Below are 19,136 nucleotides of genomic sequence, written 5' to 3'. Positions count from 1 at the left end.
CCCAGACCCTACTCCTACATTACAGCAAGAAAGGACTTCCATGAGTAGGTATTCTGAGCCAGAGCATGCCCTGCATGAAGAACAGGGCTCCCTCAAACTCATTTCTGAGCGAACAACAGCCTCATTTTCAGAAAGAGCAGCTCATTTTGATCCCTCTGAGTAATTCCACTGATTGGAGCCACCAGTAGATTGCTCTGTGGCTCATTGATTAAGCTCAATGTGAATAATTGCATTACTGAAATAGATTGGCTCAGGCACCACTGAAGATAAGTCAGAGCAGCAGTGGCAGAAGCAGTGCACCCACCTGCACAAGGGCCACCCTGGCACCCTGGCTCTGGGAGCACAGGAGCACAGAGCTGACCTGCAGGAGGTCAGCAGCTTGCCTGCTCCTCCCCAGGGCTGTATCTCACTCCCCAGAGGATGGGCCACTCCAGCCGTGGATTTAGTATGCATGGCAGTGCTCCTGAGGGCAGTGCCTACACAGAGCAATGCTAAACATGCTGACAAAGGCAAGGGAAGTGACCTGGAAATGACAAAGTGAAGCAAGGGAAGGAGCAAAGACGAGGTGGCTGAGGAGGAACGTCTGCACGGTTATTTCAGAGCCGCTGAGGAGAGGCGCCGAGGTTTGGCTGACAGTGTTGGTGCAGTGCAGGCACTGCTGGATGTCTGCTGTGGGCAAAGCTCTGTAGATTGGCAGCCAGAAGATTAATCTTGTACCTTTCAGAAGTAGTGGGAGCTACACACAGAAGAAAAAAATAGCTACTTTAGTTTTTCATCACGTAGAATATTATGTTGAACGGCAGAGACGCAGTGTCCTGAGCACAGTCCCAGCTTCTGGCAGCAAGCACTGAGCAGCTTAAACTGTAATTCTCAAAGCTGAGGTCCCTTTTTCATAACAAGAAACAGCAGAAAAATTACCTTTAATATGCAGAAGGAATCATTTGTAAAATTAAAGATGAATTCTAAAAAAACTAAAGAGCTACTTTTTATGATAGATGAGGGTTTAAACACCACATGAGAGAAGAGACTTCCCTTAAATAGATGCCAGTTAATTAATGAGATTTGGTAAATGAGTGCATTTCCTGTGCAACAAACTACAGGCTTCCACTTCCAAAGTACATTATGTTAAATTGGACAAAGGCCCATTATTCTGCAATAAAAGATTGCCCACTGGAGGGTTCACACTAAAGTATTCCAAGAATATCTTCATCCAGGAATACAAGCAGTGTACTTGCACACAGAAATCAAGCAACCCTTAAAAATACCAATACCTCCTACAGGAACTAGTACATTCAAAGATTTAGCACTTAGTAGTAAAAAAACCCCAAAGCAGCTCAGCCTATTGGTTATACAAAAGCTCAGGAGACAGGGATGAGCTGCCTCCTGTGACCAGAAGGCTCCTGGGGCAGGTTTCTGCTCTGCAGTATAAAGCAATGAACTGGCTCCATACCCTGCACTGCACAGAAATCACATCTCCCACACTCTCAGTACCTGGGGGCCACTTTCATGTGAGCAGTGAGCCACAGTGTGAGCTGGTTTGGATGGAGTTAACAGTGTTTGTGCAGTGTCCCACTGCAGGGCATGGACAGAGCAGGCTCAGCACCCCCAGCACTGCCCAGAAATCCACAGTGGCCTTGGACACCAACGAGTGAGTGAGTGCATGGCTTGAGCAAACAGAAGTGGTGGAGACCACTAATGGATACCTGCTGCCACTTCACCCTGGAGCACACAGACATGGCAGCTCTCCATCACAGTCCCCCAGACACCCTAAATCTGCTGAGAGAGGGCACGGGAATCACTAACAAGGTCAATGGCAGACAGAGCAGTCACAAGAGCAGTGTGGGTTATCAGGTTTCTGCCCAGCTCAATCTGTAAAACTCCCAAAGCCACTTCCTCCAAATTCCTCCCAAAAGTTTGCCAACAAAGAGCTTTACACCTACAGAGTGCTCAGTCCAGGTGAGGGGATGCTCACCAGTGCTGCACACACTGGACTCCAAGGCAGCTGAGGCATTTGGGATAGACCACACAAGTCCAGGTGCTCACCCCCCAGGCCAGCTGATTATACCCCTTAGCAGACTATGTGTTACTGATAAAGACTATTTGAGTTGTTTTATGAATAATAAGCACCAACCTAGCCTCCCTCAGGAACATCTCTGAGCACTCTCACTGCAAACAAAGTCAACTCACCAGGATGCCCAACTCTTGACTTTCATTATGGAAAACTATTCACAGCAAGAGAGTAACTTCAGCAGTGTACAAATTCTTGTCATTATAAATATTTTCATATCATTACTTTCTTTCTCTTACACCTGTGGAGTCTTAGACCACACCGATTTCTTCACCAGTGCAAAGCCTTTCCCAGAGAGAGGACAGTCTTCAACTACCTGGAACACAGAGCAAAACTCACAAGGACCCTCTTGAGACTTTTAGAAAGAATTATTAAGAATATTTTACAGCACTTTCAGTGATTTTTCCCATTTCCCAAAATACATTTTCCTTTCCTACCAGAAGACCCATCTCTGCACACACTCCACCTTCAGTATAATCAATATATTGATAAAGAAGTGAATGCCTTGCCATACATCTTTTTACTGCTGACTTCTCCCTATGGCTGTTTGAGCTAAGTCCATTCTAAACCCTTAACTGTATTTCTGTACCAATGATTTCCAATTCAAAGGCTTTGCTTTGTCAATTACACACATGCATGCACACACCTACATGTGCATCTTCTGTTAATACTTTAAGCAATACTTGAATCCTTTAATATTCTCTTCAAGGCCTTTTACAATTTTGCCCACAATGCTATTCAGACTAGCAATTAACCCCCCTGAAACACCACTGCTACCTAATGCTCTTACAGCAGCACTCAGAGACAGGACAATGTGACAGAAACACATTCACATCCTCAGTTGCAGATATGAAGTCCTGGCTTGCCCGTAACTATGCTTTTGTTAACTTCTCTATAACCCTTAGTTATTCCCTACTCTGCTTACCCTCCTCTGTTTTGGTAGTTCAGAGCAGGAGTGCTGAGTCATGTGGGCAGAATCCTCACTCCTTCTTCAGGGATGTTGGGCATGGCCAGTGCCATCAGTTAACACTCAAGAAGGACCTGGGCTGTACAGCAGCAGCACAGCACGCAGGGATGCTAGAAAAGGTGGGACACATTGTGCCCCTCACCTCTCATAACAAGCCAAGCCCTGAAATGGCAGCAGGAAGGAGAGAACTACTTTCCATTTCCAGGGCTGGTTTCATGCTGCCAACCACCCCAGGGCATGGACGTGGGCAGGAGATTAACCTGTCACAGACAGGACACAGCTGAAGTCTACAAAGGGCTTATCCTCCCAGCAGCTCATGCCAAGACAGCTGGGGAAACTCCAGAAGTGGAGACTCAAGGACAAAGACGTTGCTCAGAACCTCAATTTACAGCCAGCCTTCCAGGGAGCAACTTCTGTACCCACGGAGACTCCAGGAACAAATTGGTTCTCACCTGCAAAAACTAAGAGTAGAAACTGTCCCTTCCACAAGCCATGGCTGCCCAGCTGTCCCTGCTGATAGCAAATGTTTGACTCAGGCTGGATTTTTAACTGAAGTTCAACTGCAATGACCTGTTTGGAAAAGTATTCCCTTAATGCATTTTTGTCTGTTGGGAAAAATGCACATTCCTGCTTAAGAACTGAGACTTTACTGATCAAAGGAACTGGAACTTCTATACTACATAAAACATGACAAATCAAAATACACTTTTCCTATTATGAGCATGAATACATAAACATGATAGAACAGACACTCAAGTCACATACTAAGCATTTTTCAGTGATTTGGGAGAGAAAAGAAATACAAAATGTGAAGTTAATATTCCTTCTGGAATGAGATTAAAGATATTATTTTACGCCCTACTTGCAACATCATAGTAATTTTCATCTGCACTAATAAAAATAAATCAGCCGTTGATCTTCCATGCATTACAATTACCATTTCATGCAACAGTCACAATGCTTCTGAGATGCATTTGCCTTTTGGAACTCCTGCCACAAACAGCGCTGAATTCAGGGACTGCACAGATTTATTACATCAATTATTTGATGACATTGTCATGTAAAAAAATGCAATGTAGGCAGCTAGAGAAAAGCATCCAGAGAAAAACATCCAACCTCAAGTGAAGACTTTTGAGAGGAAAATAATTAGAGCTGAACAACTGAGAAAAGAAAAAGCCATCTTGCACAGTACCAACTGTTGGGTGACCAGCAGAGCCCTGTTTGGAGCACACTCATCACCCAGACAGGAATTAATGAGTTTCCAAGCAGCCCCCCCTGCCTGCAGCTCAGCCTCTTGCAAAGATGCTCATTTGGAGACAGGACACAACTTGCTGTCAGACAAGAGAAGTTCAATATTCATTAACCAAAAGAGCCTCCACTTTGTGCTGCTGCTGCCTGCAGTACAAATCACCCACCCACAGGTTTTATCAATCCTGTCACTCACTGTCCAGGAATGCTGAGCTTCAAATGCAGCAGCACTCCCAGCCAAAGTTCAAAGCTGGGAACCTGCAACTGCTCTTTGAGCAATTCAAACAGAAAACGCAGGAAACACAAAAAGGTTTAATCTCAAATTTGCATATAGCAATGTATCCTCAAATAGTTCACTGCTAGAAAAAGAGCTACATGAAAAGGGAAATGGAAGCAGGCAGCTGCACATCGGGAGATTTACACCCTCCCAGGAAGCCTATGGAAGCTTGCAGGCACACGCTTTTCTTTTACAGCCCAGGACAGTAATACATTCAGCTGTGCTAAAGCAAAAGTGTCAGGCACAGAGATTTAAGGAGATAATACAGTGAAGGCTCAGGGACTAGATAAAATCATAAAAAGATGCAAGCAAAAGCTGCTTCTTGCTTGCTCTTTACTATCAGTTGTCCCTGTTGTATTGGATGGCGAAGGCAGAGCACAAGAGCTTCAGCAGGAAGGATGGCTGGGGTAACCTTCTCCTCAGCTGCCCAAATCCAAACCCAGCTTGTCCCTGAGCACCCCAGTTCTTATGGCTCAAAAACCCCAACTCTGGTCACCAATGCAAACCTCTGCACCCAGCAGTACAGGGCACAGATGTACAGGGGTTCAACCTGCTCCAGCCAGCACTGGCAGGTGGAAGCTGCTGACCACAGCCTTGGATTCTGCTGTGTCTGCTGAGCTCTGCAGCATGTCTTGGCAACACACAGGTTATCCAAGAAGCTTAGTAAAGACATGGCTAAGAAATGCCATGGCATAGCAGAGACCCAACAGCACAAAAGCTGTCAAAAAAACCAAACCCAAAACAACCACCCTGCTTTCCAATTCCTGGAACCCATGCAGAAAAGATCCTCTTGGGCATCTGCTTGGTGCCTGTAAGCACTTGGTCCACAGGTCACACAACTGGGAAGCCCCACAGCCATCCATTCTTGCAGCAGCACACAGGATGAAGCTCCCCCAGCGCTGGTCACACACTCCTGCCCCTGCTGGGAGCCGCAAATGCTCTCTTCAGGACACTGCTTTGCCAAACAGGCTCGGCACTGTCTTCCAAATAACTCACAGGAATGTCTTGCATTTTTCAAGCAGTGCCATGAAACAGGGCTGCACATGCCACAAACAGTGACATATTTCACTAATACAATCCAGCAGCAGCATATGGGGAGTATTTATACAGGCCTTTATTATTTTTTTATGAAAGGTAAACGACCCTCTCGGAGACGTGGTGACTTGTGCTGACAGCATCTTTGTTTTTAGGAAAAAAATACCAATGGGGAGGGTTGGAGGCTTTGCAAATCTAATCCATGGGTACAAATTCCTCCAGTCCTGTTACAGGAAAAAAGCCAAGCATTGTCTTCTTCCCATGTTTTTATTGTCATTCATCTTGCAAGCTGGTCTTATTAAACTTGTTACTCAGAGCAGTAATTAGTAAAAGTAAAGAGGCAGATATAAATAAAATTCAGATATTGACTCTAATTAAGTCTTCTTAAGTTATTTTACTAGTTGGGGTGGAGCAATTTTGTCATGACTGAACTGTTGAGGAACAATCAAGTAGAATGCAGCTTTAATTCCTTCCTGATCTCCTGACAAAAGCCAACACACATTCAAACTCAAATTGGTGTGAGAGAAACCAAAACTAATGACAGCACGTTGTCTCACCAGGTGAAAAGCTGAGCTGGGATGGGATCGAAACCTCGAGTCTTTGCACTTGAGCTTTAATTGGTGACAGCAGTGCCAGGTCTGTGTGCTTTGCTCACCCTCCCAAGGAAGGGCAAGGGCAAGGTGTGGCCCAAAGGATGAATGATGCACACCCCGTGGGACCAGCCTGGCTTTTAGGGTGCCAGCACCTCACTCTTGTGCTCTGACCTGTCACACAGCAGCCACTGGACAAGTCCCAGAATCTCACCGTCCCTGTTTCTGTCTAGCACAAGTAGATAAATCAGTGTCCAGCATGGAAGGACGCTTTGATAAATGCAGTAATTATCACCAGACACCCCACCCAGCACGCAAGAAAATAAAGGCCATTTATTTGTCCACCTAGTTATAAAACTACTACCAGAAAGCTCTGCAAATCAAATCCCTGGAATCTGATTTAATTAAATCAATGAGAATTATATCATTAGTTCATCAGGAAGCTTAAAGCTAACAGGAAATTGTTTATATCGACTACAAACTCCTTCCATGGAGTACCCCCGCTACGGAACAGCCCAGCTGCACCTCTGCCGCTCCATTTGTCATCTCAATGCACCATTTGTTCCTCCGAACACAGATCATCTTACACAAAGCAGTTGTCAGGCTTCTTCCAGTCCCGACCATCTCAGGCACTCTGTACATTCCTCTCCACACGTGCCCATAAAAATCATTTGCCATAAGAGCTTTTAAGTGGGGCTTGTCAAAACATCAAGATGGAAGGTGTGCAGGACAGAATCTCCGGTTTCTTGTGGTCTTTGCTGGAACACCCAAACACACAGCCTGCTACCAACAGGCTTTTCTTTCCACAAAGAAACCCCTGAGATGTGGTTGTAAAGAAGAATCCTGACGGGAGGGAAGGGAGACGCAACAATTTTAAAAAGAAACCTCACACATGTAAAAGCCTAGGAAGAGTAAAACCTGGATATCTGTAACAGAAACGATCAGGAAGTGATTTAAGGCAATTTGGAAATACTGTTTCAGTGGCTGGTTGAACACCTTTAGAATACAAATATTCAGCAGGCTATTTACAGTTCAAGGGAAAAAGTTTCGACTTTCCCCAACCCACAGCCTATTCTCAGTGAGGAACATAAATTTTGAGCAACCTCAACAGACATGAAGAAGTCACTGGCTTTATCTCAATTTAACTGATTTCAGGAAACTCTAAGCAATACTCAAGACGAGGACTCTCAATCTCAAAGACACTCAAACCCTGCTAGACCTGCTATTGTGTAGACAGCAATTCCTGATTTATTGGCTGCAAAGTGCTGTGGATGAAGCCTTAGTATTTGCTAATATCTCTCCTGGAATTGGCCTTTAATGGCCTAATTCAACTGCTATTAGTGAAAAAGGAACAACGCCCATTTTCTTCAATAGAGTTGGATGAAGTTGTATCAGTTAGAGCTGAACTGGAAAAATAAAACATTTGGACCAATTAGTCTACTGCTAAGATATTTAGCACACATTTTACCTGATATGAAAACCTCAAATCAAAGGCTAAACCAAGGAAATTATACTACAGTTTCCAGATTAAAAATAAAGGTGCTGAAAATGGGGAAATCCACCTCTCATTCCTTTGGGTGCAATTCAGAAGTAACCCTGGCGAAACCAGGGCAGCTCCAGGAACATAAATACGAAGTGACAGGGAAATCCAGCCTGCTATTCACATCACATATTCCATGGTTCTTTCTATTTCACAGTAATACACCAAGTTAAGCTGCTTATTAGATGGGCACATTCTCCTAACCGCAGCCAGGCTTGTATGTTATGTTGGGCTTGTCATCAGTACTGACCGCCCTTAAATCATAATTCTGCTGTCATTTGTGGTTCCACCTCAGAAGATCCTTGCTTTAATACACAAATGGGATGGTTGTTAGCACTGCTGCAGCCACAAGAGAGGCATGTGAGTAATGCCACGAGAGGGACTCCCCTAACCACCCGTTTATACAACACTCCTGTAGATTTCCCTAACAATCTATACTTTCAAATACTTCAGTTGGCCTACAGGATGTTGTGGCATATGCTTCTAAGCCCCACAGCACACCCATTAGCAAAAAATGACCTTCCTAAAATGACCTAATAACAGCTAATAACTGCCATAAAGCATAAAAAGGCTGTGGTACAGAAGGTCTTTTATGGAATGAAAAAACCGCCAAACTTTAATGGACACAGAGTCCTCATGTGATCGATTTACTTTTTGGAAATGCCTGGTATCAGATAATGAAATTATCTCACAAAACACAAACAACCCCCAAACCAGCCCTTTCAAAAAGCACACTGCAGTCTGGCAGCTCATGAATGAAACACTCCGTAGGTGTTTGTGTACATTTATAATTTACTACACCACATTAAGAAATAAGACAACTGCAAACGACAAGCTCTCCCAGCTGTGTACACTATGCAATGATACCTTCCACCAGGGCTCAGCCAGCCTTGCTACCAACCTTCCAGTTGGGAGAAAGACAGAAGGATCCAAAGGATCCAAATCAGTTCCAGCAAGTGAGTAGCAAACGGCAGCAACTCTGCCTTCAGAAAGTTCTGAAGCAATACACACTGAAATGCTGTTTAGTGTGTGCACATGCCAGGAGCAGAAGCACAAATCTCACCCCTGATACAGAACGTCACACCTGCTCCAGACCCTGCTTTTATCCTGCACCCCAAACTTGTATAAAATCACAGCTAATCTCACACAGAGGCAGATATCCATATCTGGCAGCTCACGTAGGAACCAGGGTCAGTCCCTCTGGAACAAAGCACCAAACTCAGCCAGTCACACACCCAGCTTTACACGTTTCCAGCACAGAGAGAAATCTCCAGGTGCAGTTTTCTGCACGTAACTAACCCTATGAAGCACAGCAAGATAACCTTTTCTTTATGTCCTCACCAGGAGAGGACTGAATGTATAGGAAATACCTCACAGGATATTTTCTACACCACTTTCACCTGCTCTTGGTCTTTCTACCTGAATGTCTCTATTGGACCCACTGTTTGCAGTTGCACCTGTAACCCCAGTGAATTATTCCATACTGGCTCATCCTGATGGCTGAATCATAACTGTAACCCCAAACTCTTTCTGCACACCTGGATAAAGAGGCTCTGCAGAATGTCAGTTCCATGAACAAGCTGACAGATTTTGAATGAAGTCATGGAAAAGGCTGAAGATCTCCACAGTCATCTTTTCTCTCTGCAGATCCACTGACTACGCTCAGCATCTTGTCTGTGTTCCAGTTTCAGTACAGCTGAAGTCTCCTGGCAGCAATCCAGGGACAGCCATGGGTCCCTGATGCTTTCAGAAGGCACCTTCTCCAGTCCACAGGTCACAGCAGGGAATGTCTGAAGACATTCCTTGCCCAGCTTCCATACCCCTGCACAATCCCCATTCCTACACCCTGAGTTCCAGCCCTGCAGAAAGCATCAGACCTTTTGACAGCAACTTCCTGCACTTGTGGCTTTCTCTTCTATTTGTTTTTAAGCTGTGGAAGGTGATCCCTGAGCCAGGTGACCAGGCTGAGCATGGTGTAGGATGTTTATACACATGCACTGGAACAGCCTACACGTACAGCAAAACTGCTGTAATCAGGAAATGAGCCATGAAATGTGTAAGCGGCGGCACATTAATAATCTGTTTTATAGCTTAAATTAGAATCTTTGGAATTTCACAGCCAGACACTTTTAAATAGGTCAAAAATGCAGTAATCACACTTAATGATCACACAGTGATGTGCACGGCATCAGAGCTGGGAGTGAGGAAACCTGAGCAGAATGGATATGAACTACTGGCACACTCAAAAAAAGAATTTAATGAACCTCAAGAACAAAACACATAACTCAGGCACCAAGTTTTTATCTTTTGATCCTGCTCTTCAGAAATGAGGTGTGAGATTTCATGTGATCACAGACAACAAATGCTGTTCTCTGTATTTTCCTTTTAGTTAGCACTGCAGATTAGCAAAGGATTTGACCATTCACAAGTAGTGAGAATTTAGTGATGTTAACAAGGCCTTCCCCACCTGAGAAACACCATTTGCTATTGTACCTGCCCACACACATCACCCCCAGTGCACTGACTTAGAACACATACCTGGGTATCAGCATTTGGGTTTCTTTTAAAGAAAAGAACAAGAATCCACAGATCAATCTCAGAAATGTTTTAGTCTCCAAACCAGGAAAACTCTTCACAACTTTGCTAAATTTAGACAGTTGTTTATGTTCTCGCTACACAAACTTGATTTCAGGTACAATAAACCTGATGGAAAAACTGAATAAAGAATGAGAATTTCAGCAAAAGAAGCAGTCATTGACTAATTAATCCTGTCCTGTCAAGCTACTGAGGCATAACCAAAAAAGCAAAGTAGAAAAAAAAATCAGCTATATTCTGTGAAAACAAAGTCAATGTTTATCTACTGCAAAAGTACAAAGTCAGCAGGGGAGACTGCTTGGAAGATTGTAAGAAAGCAGCAGAGAAATGTTTTTTTGGTTTCTTTTTTCCTCCAGTCAAACTGGGCTTCTTCTAAAAAACAAAGCAAGGCAAAAGATGAAAGGCCTTCTCTTCTGAAGCCAAAGATGAAGAATACAAAGAATATTAATGACTAACAAGTCTGTCTGTAAATGCCATGAGCTTAGCTGTAGAAGGGACTAAAAGGAAGAACAGTACTGCTATTAACTAATAAGTTTCTGATCTAACAAGCAGTGATGAAGGCTGATTGGGTCATTTATGGAAGGGAACATTAGTTCAGAAGAACACAGATTCTCTACAGAAGATAAAAGGAAAAAAGAAAAGATGCCATTATATACATGCAAAATCTCAGGATGGTTCATTCACCCAGTACATAAAGGTAGTAAATTCCCAATTAGGGCTTGTCTGTCCCTCACTTGTTTGTGTGTACAGGTACAGCAGATGGCTGTCTTGTGGAAAACTTGACAAACGGTGCAAAATTTGTCACCAGCCTTATATTACACAACACTGAATTTTGATAAATCACATTTCCTAAAGGAAAAATTCAAAAAACACAGCAAAGCCTTGTTACTGGACCCAGCATAAGAGGCTGTCTGGCCACCAGCTTCCCAATGTCCTGGAATCCTGCAGTGGTCCAGGAGGGTCTTATGGTCCAGGGGCAAGGGAGGGAGGGAGGCAGGCACTGGTGTCTCACCTCTGCACAGGCACAGCAAGACCAGTGCAAAGCCTGCCCTTCCATGTTTGAAGTTCACCCATTCTCCTTCAAAAAATTCTTCTAATTTAAGCAAGAGAAACACAATAAAACCAGGAAGAAGAAAAACAATCTCAGAGCCAAAAGTGACACCATGCCAACTTCAGATTTGGAAACTGATTCATTTGCCAGCTCATAGGCACACACACCTAGTGTGTCTATATTTATATGCATGGACTCAGGCTCCCTGCTTGGTAGAGGCACTCTGAGTATTTTTAAATCAGCAAGAAATCAAGAATCACTGTACTTAGAGAAGATGGAAAAATTCTCTTTTCTCTAAGCTCAGATTAGAGGAATCTTGATGCTCTGCCTGCAGCATCCAGCAAGGCTGAGAGCCAGCACGGACACACAATTCACTCTGAGATTCCTTCCCTTAACAGGCCACTGCTCACTCCTGCAGACAGGCTGTATTTTGTATTGCAGCCTGATCCAGCAGATGATATAGAAGCTCCTGTGTCAGGATGGAAATCTGGGAAGCATTCTGACAGTGTGAGAGATGGCAATGCTGAACCCAGTACTGCCAGAGAGCTGTGCTGCTGCCCCTTCCTGGGCTGGGAAATCTGAGCCCCATGTTCAGTGCCCAGCTTTGTCCATAACCCACAGTGGTCTCAGGAGATCACCAAACTCTCCCAGCATCTCCTTATGGAAAAGGGGGATAACAACACGTCTCAGCAGCATCACAAAGGTTTGTTAATGCTTGTAAGCACTTTGTAGATAAGCAACATCAAGACAGCAGTTAGCAGAGGGATTTGGGGCACAGACAGACATAAATCCAAAGCACTTATATCATATACTTCTTTTAGAGAAGCATAGCAGCAGATCAGCTCCCTGCATTTAGTGGTTGTGGGCTCCATCCTCTCAACAGGCTGAGCACTCTGCCTTTGATCCAAAAATGAGTCCACGGAGAATATTCACATATTTAATGTTAATCATATGCTTAAATTCTCTGAATCTATAAAGAGAGTAAAAGAGAAAAGTGTTCCCCAGCTCCAAAACAAACACAAATTCCCAGAAGTTATATTTAGGACATGAGCAAACATTTGGCCAGCAAAGGAAAAGCCTTCACTATACACCTGCTAACCTTCTGCATCCCTGCAGGTGGGAAAAGTGTCTCGAGTGAGTTTGCTTAGACAAAACCTTTCTAAAATAACCAGCATGGTGATATTTGAAAGTGATGTTCTTACACAGGCAGAGCAGTCCTTGAGCAAGGAAATCAGAAAACAGAAGAAATTAAGTTTATTAAGAAATCCACCACAGAGATTTGAACTTCTGACTAGGAATTTATAGTTGCAAATGAATTGAGTCATTTATTAACTATCTACTGTGAGAGAAGAGACTTTCCTCAGAGGACAGGCACTGCCACCCAGTCCTCACAAATTCCATATGCCTTCAGCAGCACCTAGAAAGCATCTTCTCAGAGCCCTGCATCAGAAAGGAACAATACTGAGCAAAAGGAAAGGAACCCCCTTAAAGCCTTGTTCATTTTCAGCACATGCTGCTCTCTCATCCTCACCATCTGAAACATCTAACTCAATTTACATCCTTCTAGCTAATGGCTTAGGGATACCAGTCTGCTAAATCAGCTGGCCAGAGTGTCCAGGAGTCTCTGCTCTTGCACCCACTCCACCCTGACCCAGGTCACCCTGAGCCTTTCCTGCAGACGGATCAGGTCTGTGGAGCCAGGACACAGCTCCTCTGGTGCAGGTGAGCTCAGCAGGGCAAGAGCAGGGAGCTGCAGCGAGCTCCAGCAGCCAGACACTCCTGCAGAGCAGAGCATTCCAGCTACAACCACAGCTGCAGAATGGACACAGCCCTGGCCAGACAGCAGCTGCAGCATAAACATATAGCTGGCTTCCAGAGATGATTTTCAAAACCCTGTTAAACAAGCATGTATAGCAAGAAAAGCCTCAGGCAACCAAAGGGCCACTATGCAGAGCTTCATTGCTCTAGCAGACCTGTAAACATTATCCACCTTACTCACAGCAACATCACCTTCTGCCAGCGACATGAAAAGGACAAATCACTCTCTTACCAGCATAAATTGTCCAAGAAGTTAAATAAGGCTGCTAATTATTTTTAAGGATTCTTTAAAGAATCCTTTAAGATTACTGTCCTCAAACTTGATTTTAAAATGCTATAAATATTTTCAACTAAACATCATTAGATGAAATTGACTTGATGGTATAAAAGAACCATTTTCTTAAGCAATGGCTTTTTAAGAAGCGTGTTGTCTTTTAGCAGTACACAGCACTTTTACCTTAATAAACCAAAGGGAACTGTACTAGTCACATCTTACAGAGGATTAACAAGGTGTTTATCTTCCTTGTTTGGCTGAATTAGAAATACACAAAATGCCCTGACTCAAAGAGGCAGAACATATCCCTACCCTCACCTGCCATGAGGGATGGAATTACAATGCTGGGTGAGGCTATAAGAAGTCCAAGAGAAGTTAAGACAACAGAAGAAATCTTGGTTATGTTTCTCCACCTCCTTTGCAAGACACTTTGCTGTCTGTCCCAAGGTTTGCAGACACTACAAAAAACACAAAGTTCACTGCTATTGCAGCTTATCAGCATGACCTGGCAGACCCCACCACTGGGGAAACCCTCTGCAGAGGATTGAACTCCCCAGAGGACAGGACACTTCCATGACCTTCTTTCACCATTTTCCTGGAGGAAGAAGCACTGTCTCCTATGATGGTAAGCTACAAGGCATAACTCCAAGCCTGTGCAGTGTAGAGCATCTCTCACTATAAATTCAGACTCTTAGACATCTCTGGTGCCTTTGCTTTGTTCAGTGCCACCATTAATATCACCCAGGACTTGATCACCAGGCACTTTCCCCTGGCTAGAGCCTTGACTCTTCCTTTGCTCTACCACTTCTTCGTTGAAGTACACAAAGAGTGAGAGTGTAACAAAGAAATGCACTTCCCACCCTCACTCCTTTACCCAGTCATCCTCCCCCATACCTCAAAGGCAGCCCACTCCTTCTCCCATCCCTAACAAAACAATGAGTGTCCTGAGAAAGAGAGCACCAGCAAGGGGCATCTTTCAGTGCTCAGGAGGGCAGACAGCTCCAGGCACAAGGTGCCACTGGCTGCCCCACAGAGCCCAGGTATCTATCCCACAGCAGGAGCCTAACCTGGGCAAGGACTGCTGGAATATACCTACACTTCCAGCTACACTGGCTTGAGAACAATAATTAAATCCCAGTCTAATTTCCTCCTGATCTACAGCTCTAACCCCTTAGTGACACCCATTAAGCCAATTCCCAACTGTGGTATCACTCTGCGTGTTTGCCTTAAATAAGGAGCCCAGGAAGCTACTAAAACAATAACTACCTTTTTATCTGGAAAATACATGCCCAGGAAAGTTCTCATGTGGAATACAACTGCCAGTATTTCAGGTTTCAGTAACATCATATGATGTGCAATCACCACCCTACTCGACACATGGGCAGAGAGCATCAAGTCTAGAGAATACAATCAAACCATAAATGGTGCCTCCTCTTCACTTCTCTTTTTCCTCATCATCTGCCAGTGATGTGCCAGAGGGAGCAGTGCCCAGTGTGGGTCCTGAAACAGCCACCAAAACACCCGAGGCTGTGCGATGTCACCCAGGAATACCCTGGGTATTGAAGCCAGCACGGACTGAGATCTGTGCAGCTGCTCCCGTCCTGCTAATTGGGTACTGCGGACACGCTCACGCCGTAAGCACATCTTTGACATAACACAGCATGACAATTTTTCCAGAGTCACAGAAATGCAGAGCATACAAATAAACCTGAATGCTGAAACCATTTCATTGTTCATAAGAATATGCACGCTGCACCTGTTACGACCAAGGGCACTGTCTGCGCCTTGGAGCTGATTATTTCAGCCTCTAACAAGCCTGTCTGCCTCGGAGGACTGTTAAACTCTAGGAGTTAATAAAGCACAACAAAAATATTTTACAAAAAGAAATCACTACAGAACATACAAGGAAAGATCTTTAAATGCAAGGTAAAGAAAACAATCCTCAAACTGGCATTTTCCTCTCAGCTTCTCACAACTGCTAGATCAATTTCAACCAAATTTAACTGAAACAAAAAAACTCCAGAATTGATATTGGTAAAGTCCTACCCTGAAACAAATGTTCGGGAGCCCAGCTGGACCCCGAGGCCGGGACTGCCGATGGAGAGGCAGGCAGGAGGCTGGCGCGGAGCGCTGCCCAAGCCCCGTCCCGGCGGGAGGGAGCAGCGGCGGCGCTCCCGCAGCCCCGAGGGGAGCCGGAGCCGGGCCAGAGCCGGAGCCGCCGCAGGGAGCAGGTGGCACAGCCGGCCCCCGCTGCCCAGCCCCGCCAGCACCGCGGGGCGCCGCGCCCGGGGTGATTTCAGTGGGAGAGAAGGAGACGGAGGAGCAGCGGAGGAGCAGCAGCCGCGGCTGCGGCATCGCGGGCAGGGCGCGGGGAGGGACGGAGACGGACCGGCACTCACCGAGCTACGCGCGGCTGCTGCTGCTGCTGCTGCTGCTGCTGCTGCCCCCGCTGCCGTCCATGGGGGCGGCGGGGGGACGGGAGCCCGCTGCGGGCCACAGCCGCCCCGCGCTCCGCCGCATCTGCCCGGCGCCGCCGCCGCGGAGGAGGAGGATGAGGAGAAGGAGGAGGAAGAGCGGAGCGCGCCGCCCCGGAGCCCCGCACAGCCCGGCCGCAGAGCGCCGCCTGCCCGCCGCGCCGGGATGGGAATGGGATGGGATGGGTTAGGATGGGATGGGCTCCCGGCGGCGCGGGGGGGCCCGGCCGCGGGGGCAGGTGCAGCCGCCGGGGGCGGAGGGCGGCGCGGAGCCGGAGCCGGAGCCGGGCGCGGCCCCGGGGCGGCGCAGCTGCCGGAGCGGGGGGCGAGCAGCGGCTGGAAGCGCCTGTGTGTAACGTGGCCGGGCGCGAATCCGCCCCGCGAGGGCTTTTAATGAAGTACAGATGTTCCCTAATATAATTATATTGTCCTCCCCCCGATAATTGGCTTTGGCAGCAGCGCCGATCGAATCCCCCCGCGCGGCTGCCGAGCGCTCCCCCCGCACCGCACCGCCCCCGACACCCCGCACGGCCACGGCCCCGCTCCGGAACCCTGCCATTTAATGGGAGCTTTTGGCTCACTGCAGGTGAAGAGAAGTGACAACGCTTATTTGCTTATTTCTCAAAGTGCATGTCCTCAGAGAGCGTGGGCTTGCTTTGTAACTGGGCTGTCCATAGCCAGGGAGGATGAAACAACGTGGCTGTAGGACAGAAAGGTGATTGCACACACTGGGGAAGGAAGGACCTTTGAACAGGAGCTTAGCAGCAGAGGATGTCCTGGCCAGCTGAGCAGGACCAGCACCGTGCAGCTCCCTCGCTGTACCTGTGCTCTCAACGGGCCAGGTGAGCTGCAGATGGTGAAAAAACCCCAGCTTGGCTTGTCTTTAGGGAAATTGCCAATGAGGACACGCTAATACAAGCCAGATGTGTGGGCGTTTTATGCATCTATGTGGGGAAGAAGGATCAAGCCCACAAATTCATCTTGCAGAGGACAAGCAGCCAACACAAGGTAATGATTTCTAGTCACTACAGGCCCCAGACCACACTGCTTTCACCCGGTGACTCAAAGCTGAAACCCAGCCATGCCATTCCTGCTGACACCTGGACACTCTGAGGTGTGTAAATACTTCAGATAAGCAAGATTAGGGAATTCTTTTAGCCTTGGGTTGCAGAGGGGAGCTGCAGAGAGCTGACGCATTTGTGCTTCTCTGCTGTCTGCTTGGGCATTGTCTACGGAGATGGGCAGTCCTGCTTGTTAACACAAAGTGCAAATTGGAAGTCAGCTCCTCCATCCCCAAACTGCCCACTCCTCTTGCCCAGTCCATGGTCTTAACCACCAGCTCTTATCAATTTAAGTGGAGGCAAGAGACTACAGTTCTTTCAAGCAATTACAAACTTCTCTGCCCAAGCCCAAAACGATAGTCACACTCCCATTTTACCAATGGTACCAAGGTGATACCTGTGAACAGAGAATCATTTTGGACCTATGGAAAGGGTAAAGGGGTGGCTCTACACAGAGTCTGGAGCTACATCAGTGTTAATCCTGGTCTCAGCATGAGGAGCTCTGCCTTTGCCTCAGCAGGATCAGTAAAATGCTCCTTGTTTTCACACCTGTGCTCTGCAGATTTCTGAGGGACCAAAACAGACAGAGGCTTGCACAAGCTGGGCAGAACATGGAGCATCCTTGGTTTGCATTCAGCTGGGCCTCTTTGGGGTTTTGCTCATCCTGTAATACGCCCATGGATGCTCAGGGGACAGAGAATCCAACACAGTCACAGAGATGTAAGATGCTGGTCTTCCAGACACTATTTTTGGTGCCTGCTTTTTGTTCTTGATTCAATTCTGTTCCCAGAGGTGAAGACATGGGGAAGGTGTAGTCAGAGGCAGCTGTGTGTATTCCCTGAGAGCATATGCCCCTGCAGTGGATGGCTTAGGAGGCAGGATGGGGGCAAAGAAATTAAGACTATCTTTTCCTCCAGTTGCACTTCAAACATAGTAGGATATAAATATAGAAGAGGTGGTGGAAACACAAAAGCAATACAACCTGGAACAACACTGCTTGAAACAGAGGACAAGCAACCTGACAGACTGACTCTGCAATTTCTCTTTCAAGCTCTTTTCTTTAAATGTTTTTTTGTTTTGTTTTGTTTTGTTTTAAAAACCAGCCCATCATAATTACAGGCTCTCACTTAGACTCCCCAATCTTCCTTTAAAACCAACACAGAAATTACTTCAGGGAACTACCTAGTTTAGTTTTCCCTCAAGGGCAGGAGAATGTTCACCTTAGACAGAGGAGCTCTCCAGTGAAGGTACAAGCAAACTCTCACACTTACCTTATCCTTGCTTTTCTTATGCCTCATGACCGACCTCTCAGCAGGAGCCTTCTGCTCCCCCCAGTTCTACAGATAAGTATTTTCAGCTCTCTCTCACTGACTGAGTTTCTCTGCCTTCTTTCCAGGTGTTGAGCTGATAAGTGTGATTTCCAAGGATCAACTCTGTCAAAGAGAGGAGGAGCAGTGGACTTACTCCTCTTCGACCTCTCTTATATTTCCTGTCCTCCACCCATTATTAAATGTAGATGGTTCAGATCTGGCTCCAGCTTGCTCCTCAGATATTCCAGGGTAATCTTCTTCAGGCTTTGCCCTTTTCAGTGTACTTTTTGTTTCTGTGCCTCTCTGCAAATAGGTAGGTGTTGTTTCCTGAAAGCATTGTGCTTGTATTTTTCTGGAAGCAAAAAAACAGGGAAATTTACTGTAAAATTCAACCAGTAACAAGTCAATCATTGATTCTGTTCTTTATTTCATCCCATTTTTAGAATAAATGCTTTCTTAAAAGAAACAAGGTAACATAACTGTTTGATCCTGAACAAATAAGAACAACTCCTTTTCCCTCTGGTACCGGCACCTGTCCAACATTTTATTAACTTTGCTAATTGCATTAAGCATCCTGCAGTGCTGAACAGTCATCAGCTGCTAAATCCTAGATCACTATAGCTGAGCTGGCTGGCAAATGAGGGAAAAAAAAAAAAAAAAAAAAAAAAAACACAAACATTTTAGACCCAGAGTAGTAACCAAATAATCACACAGTTCTGAATTCTGCTCAGCTCCTTGCAGTGATCATATTTTATGAACTACTGGAAGATGGTGTTAGGATTCACACAATAAATATGAGATGTATGGGTGCAAGTGAGATTGATTAAT

At 45.8% G+C, this 19,136-nt stretch overlaps 1 protein-coding gene across 2 annotated transcripts in view; it reads right to left on the bottom strand.

Annotated features, from left to right (window-relative positions):
* The window catches only part of RASGEF1C (RasGEF domain family member 1C), a 73,052-nt gene extending 54,434 nt beyond the window's left edge, over positions 1–18,618 (bottom strand). Inside the window, exon 1 of one of the 2 annotated variants that reach the window (XM_056502397.1) lies at positions 18,270–18,618. In XM_056502397.1, the coding sequence (XP_056358372.1) occupies positions 18,270–18,296 (27 nt within the window). In that variant the 5' untranslated portion in view covers positions 18,297–18,618. Of the gene's footprint in view, positions 1–15,862; positions 16,092–18,269 lie in introns of those variants that run through there. The other variant, XM_056502398.1, reaches the window with a different exon arrangement.
* Positions 18,619–19,136: the final 518 nt, after the last annotated feature.

Source organism: Oenanthe melanoleuca, chromosome 13 (assembly GCF_029582105.1).
Source record: "Oenanthe melanoleuca isolate GR-GAL-2019-014 chromosome 13, OMel1.0, whole genome shotgun sequence".
Classification (NCBI taxonomy): Eukaryota; Metazoa; Chordata; class Aves; order Passeriformes; family Muscicapidae; genus Oenanthe; species Oenanthe melanoleuca.
Note: the sequence above shows the minus strand (reverse complement) of the source record. Positions and strands in the feature narration are given on the sequence as shown.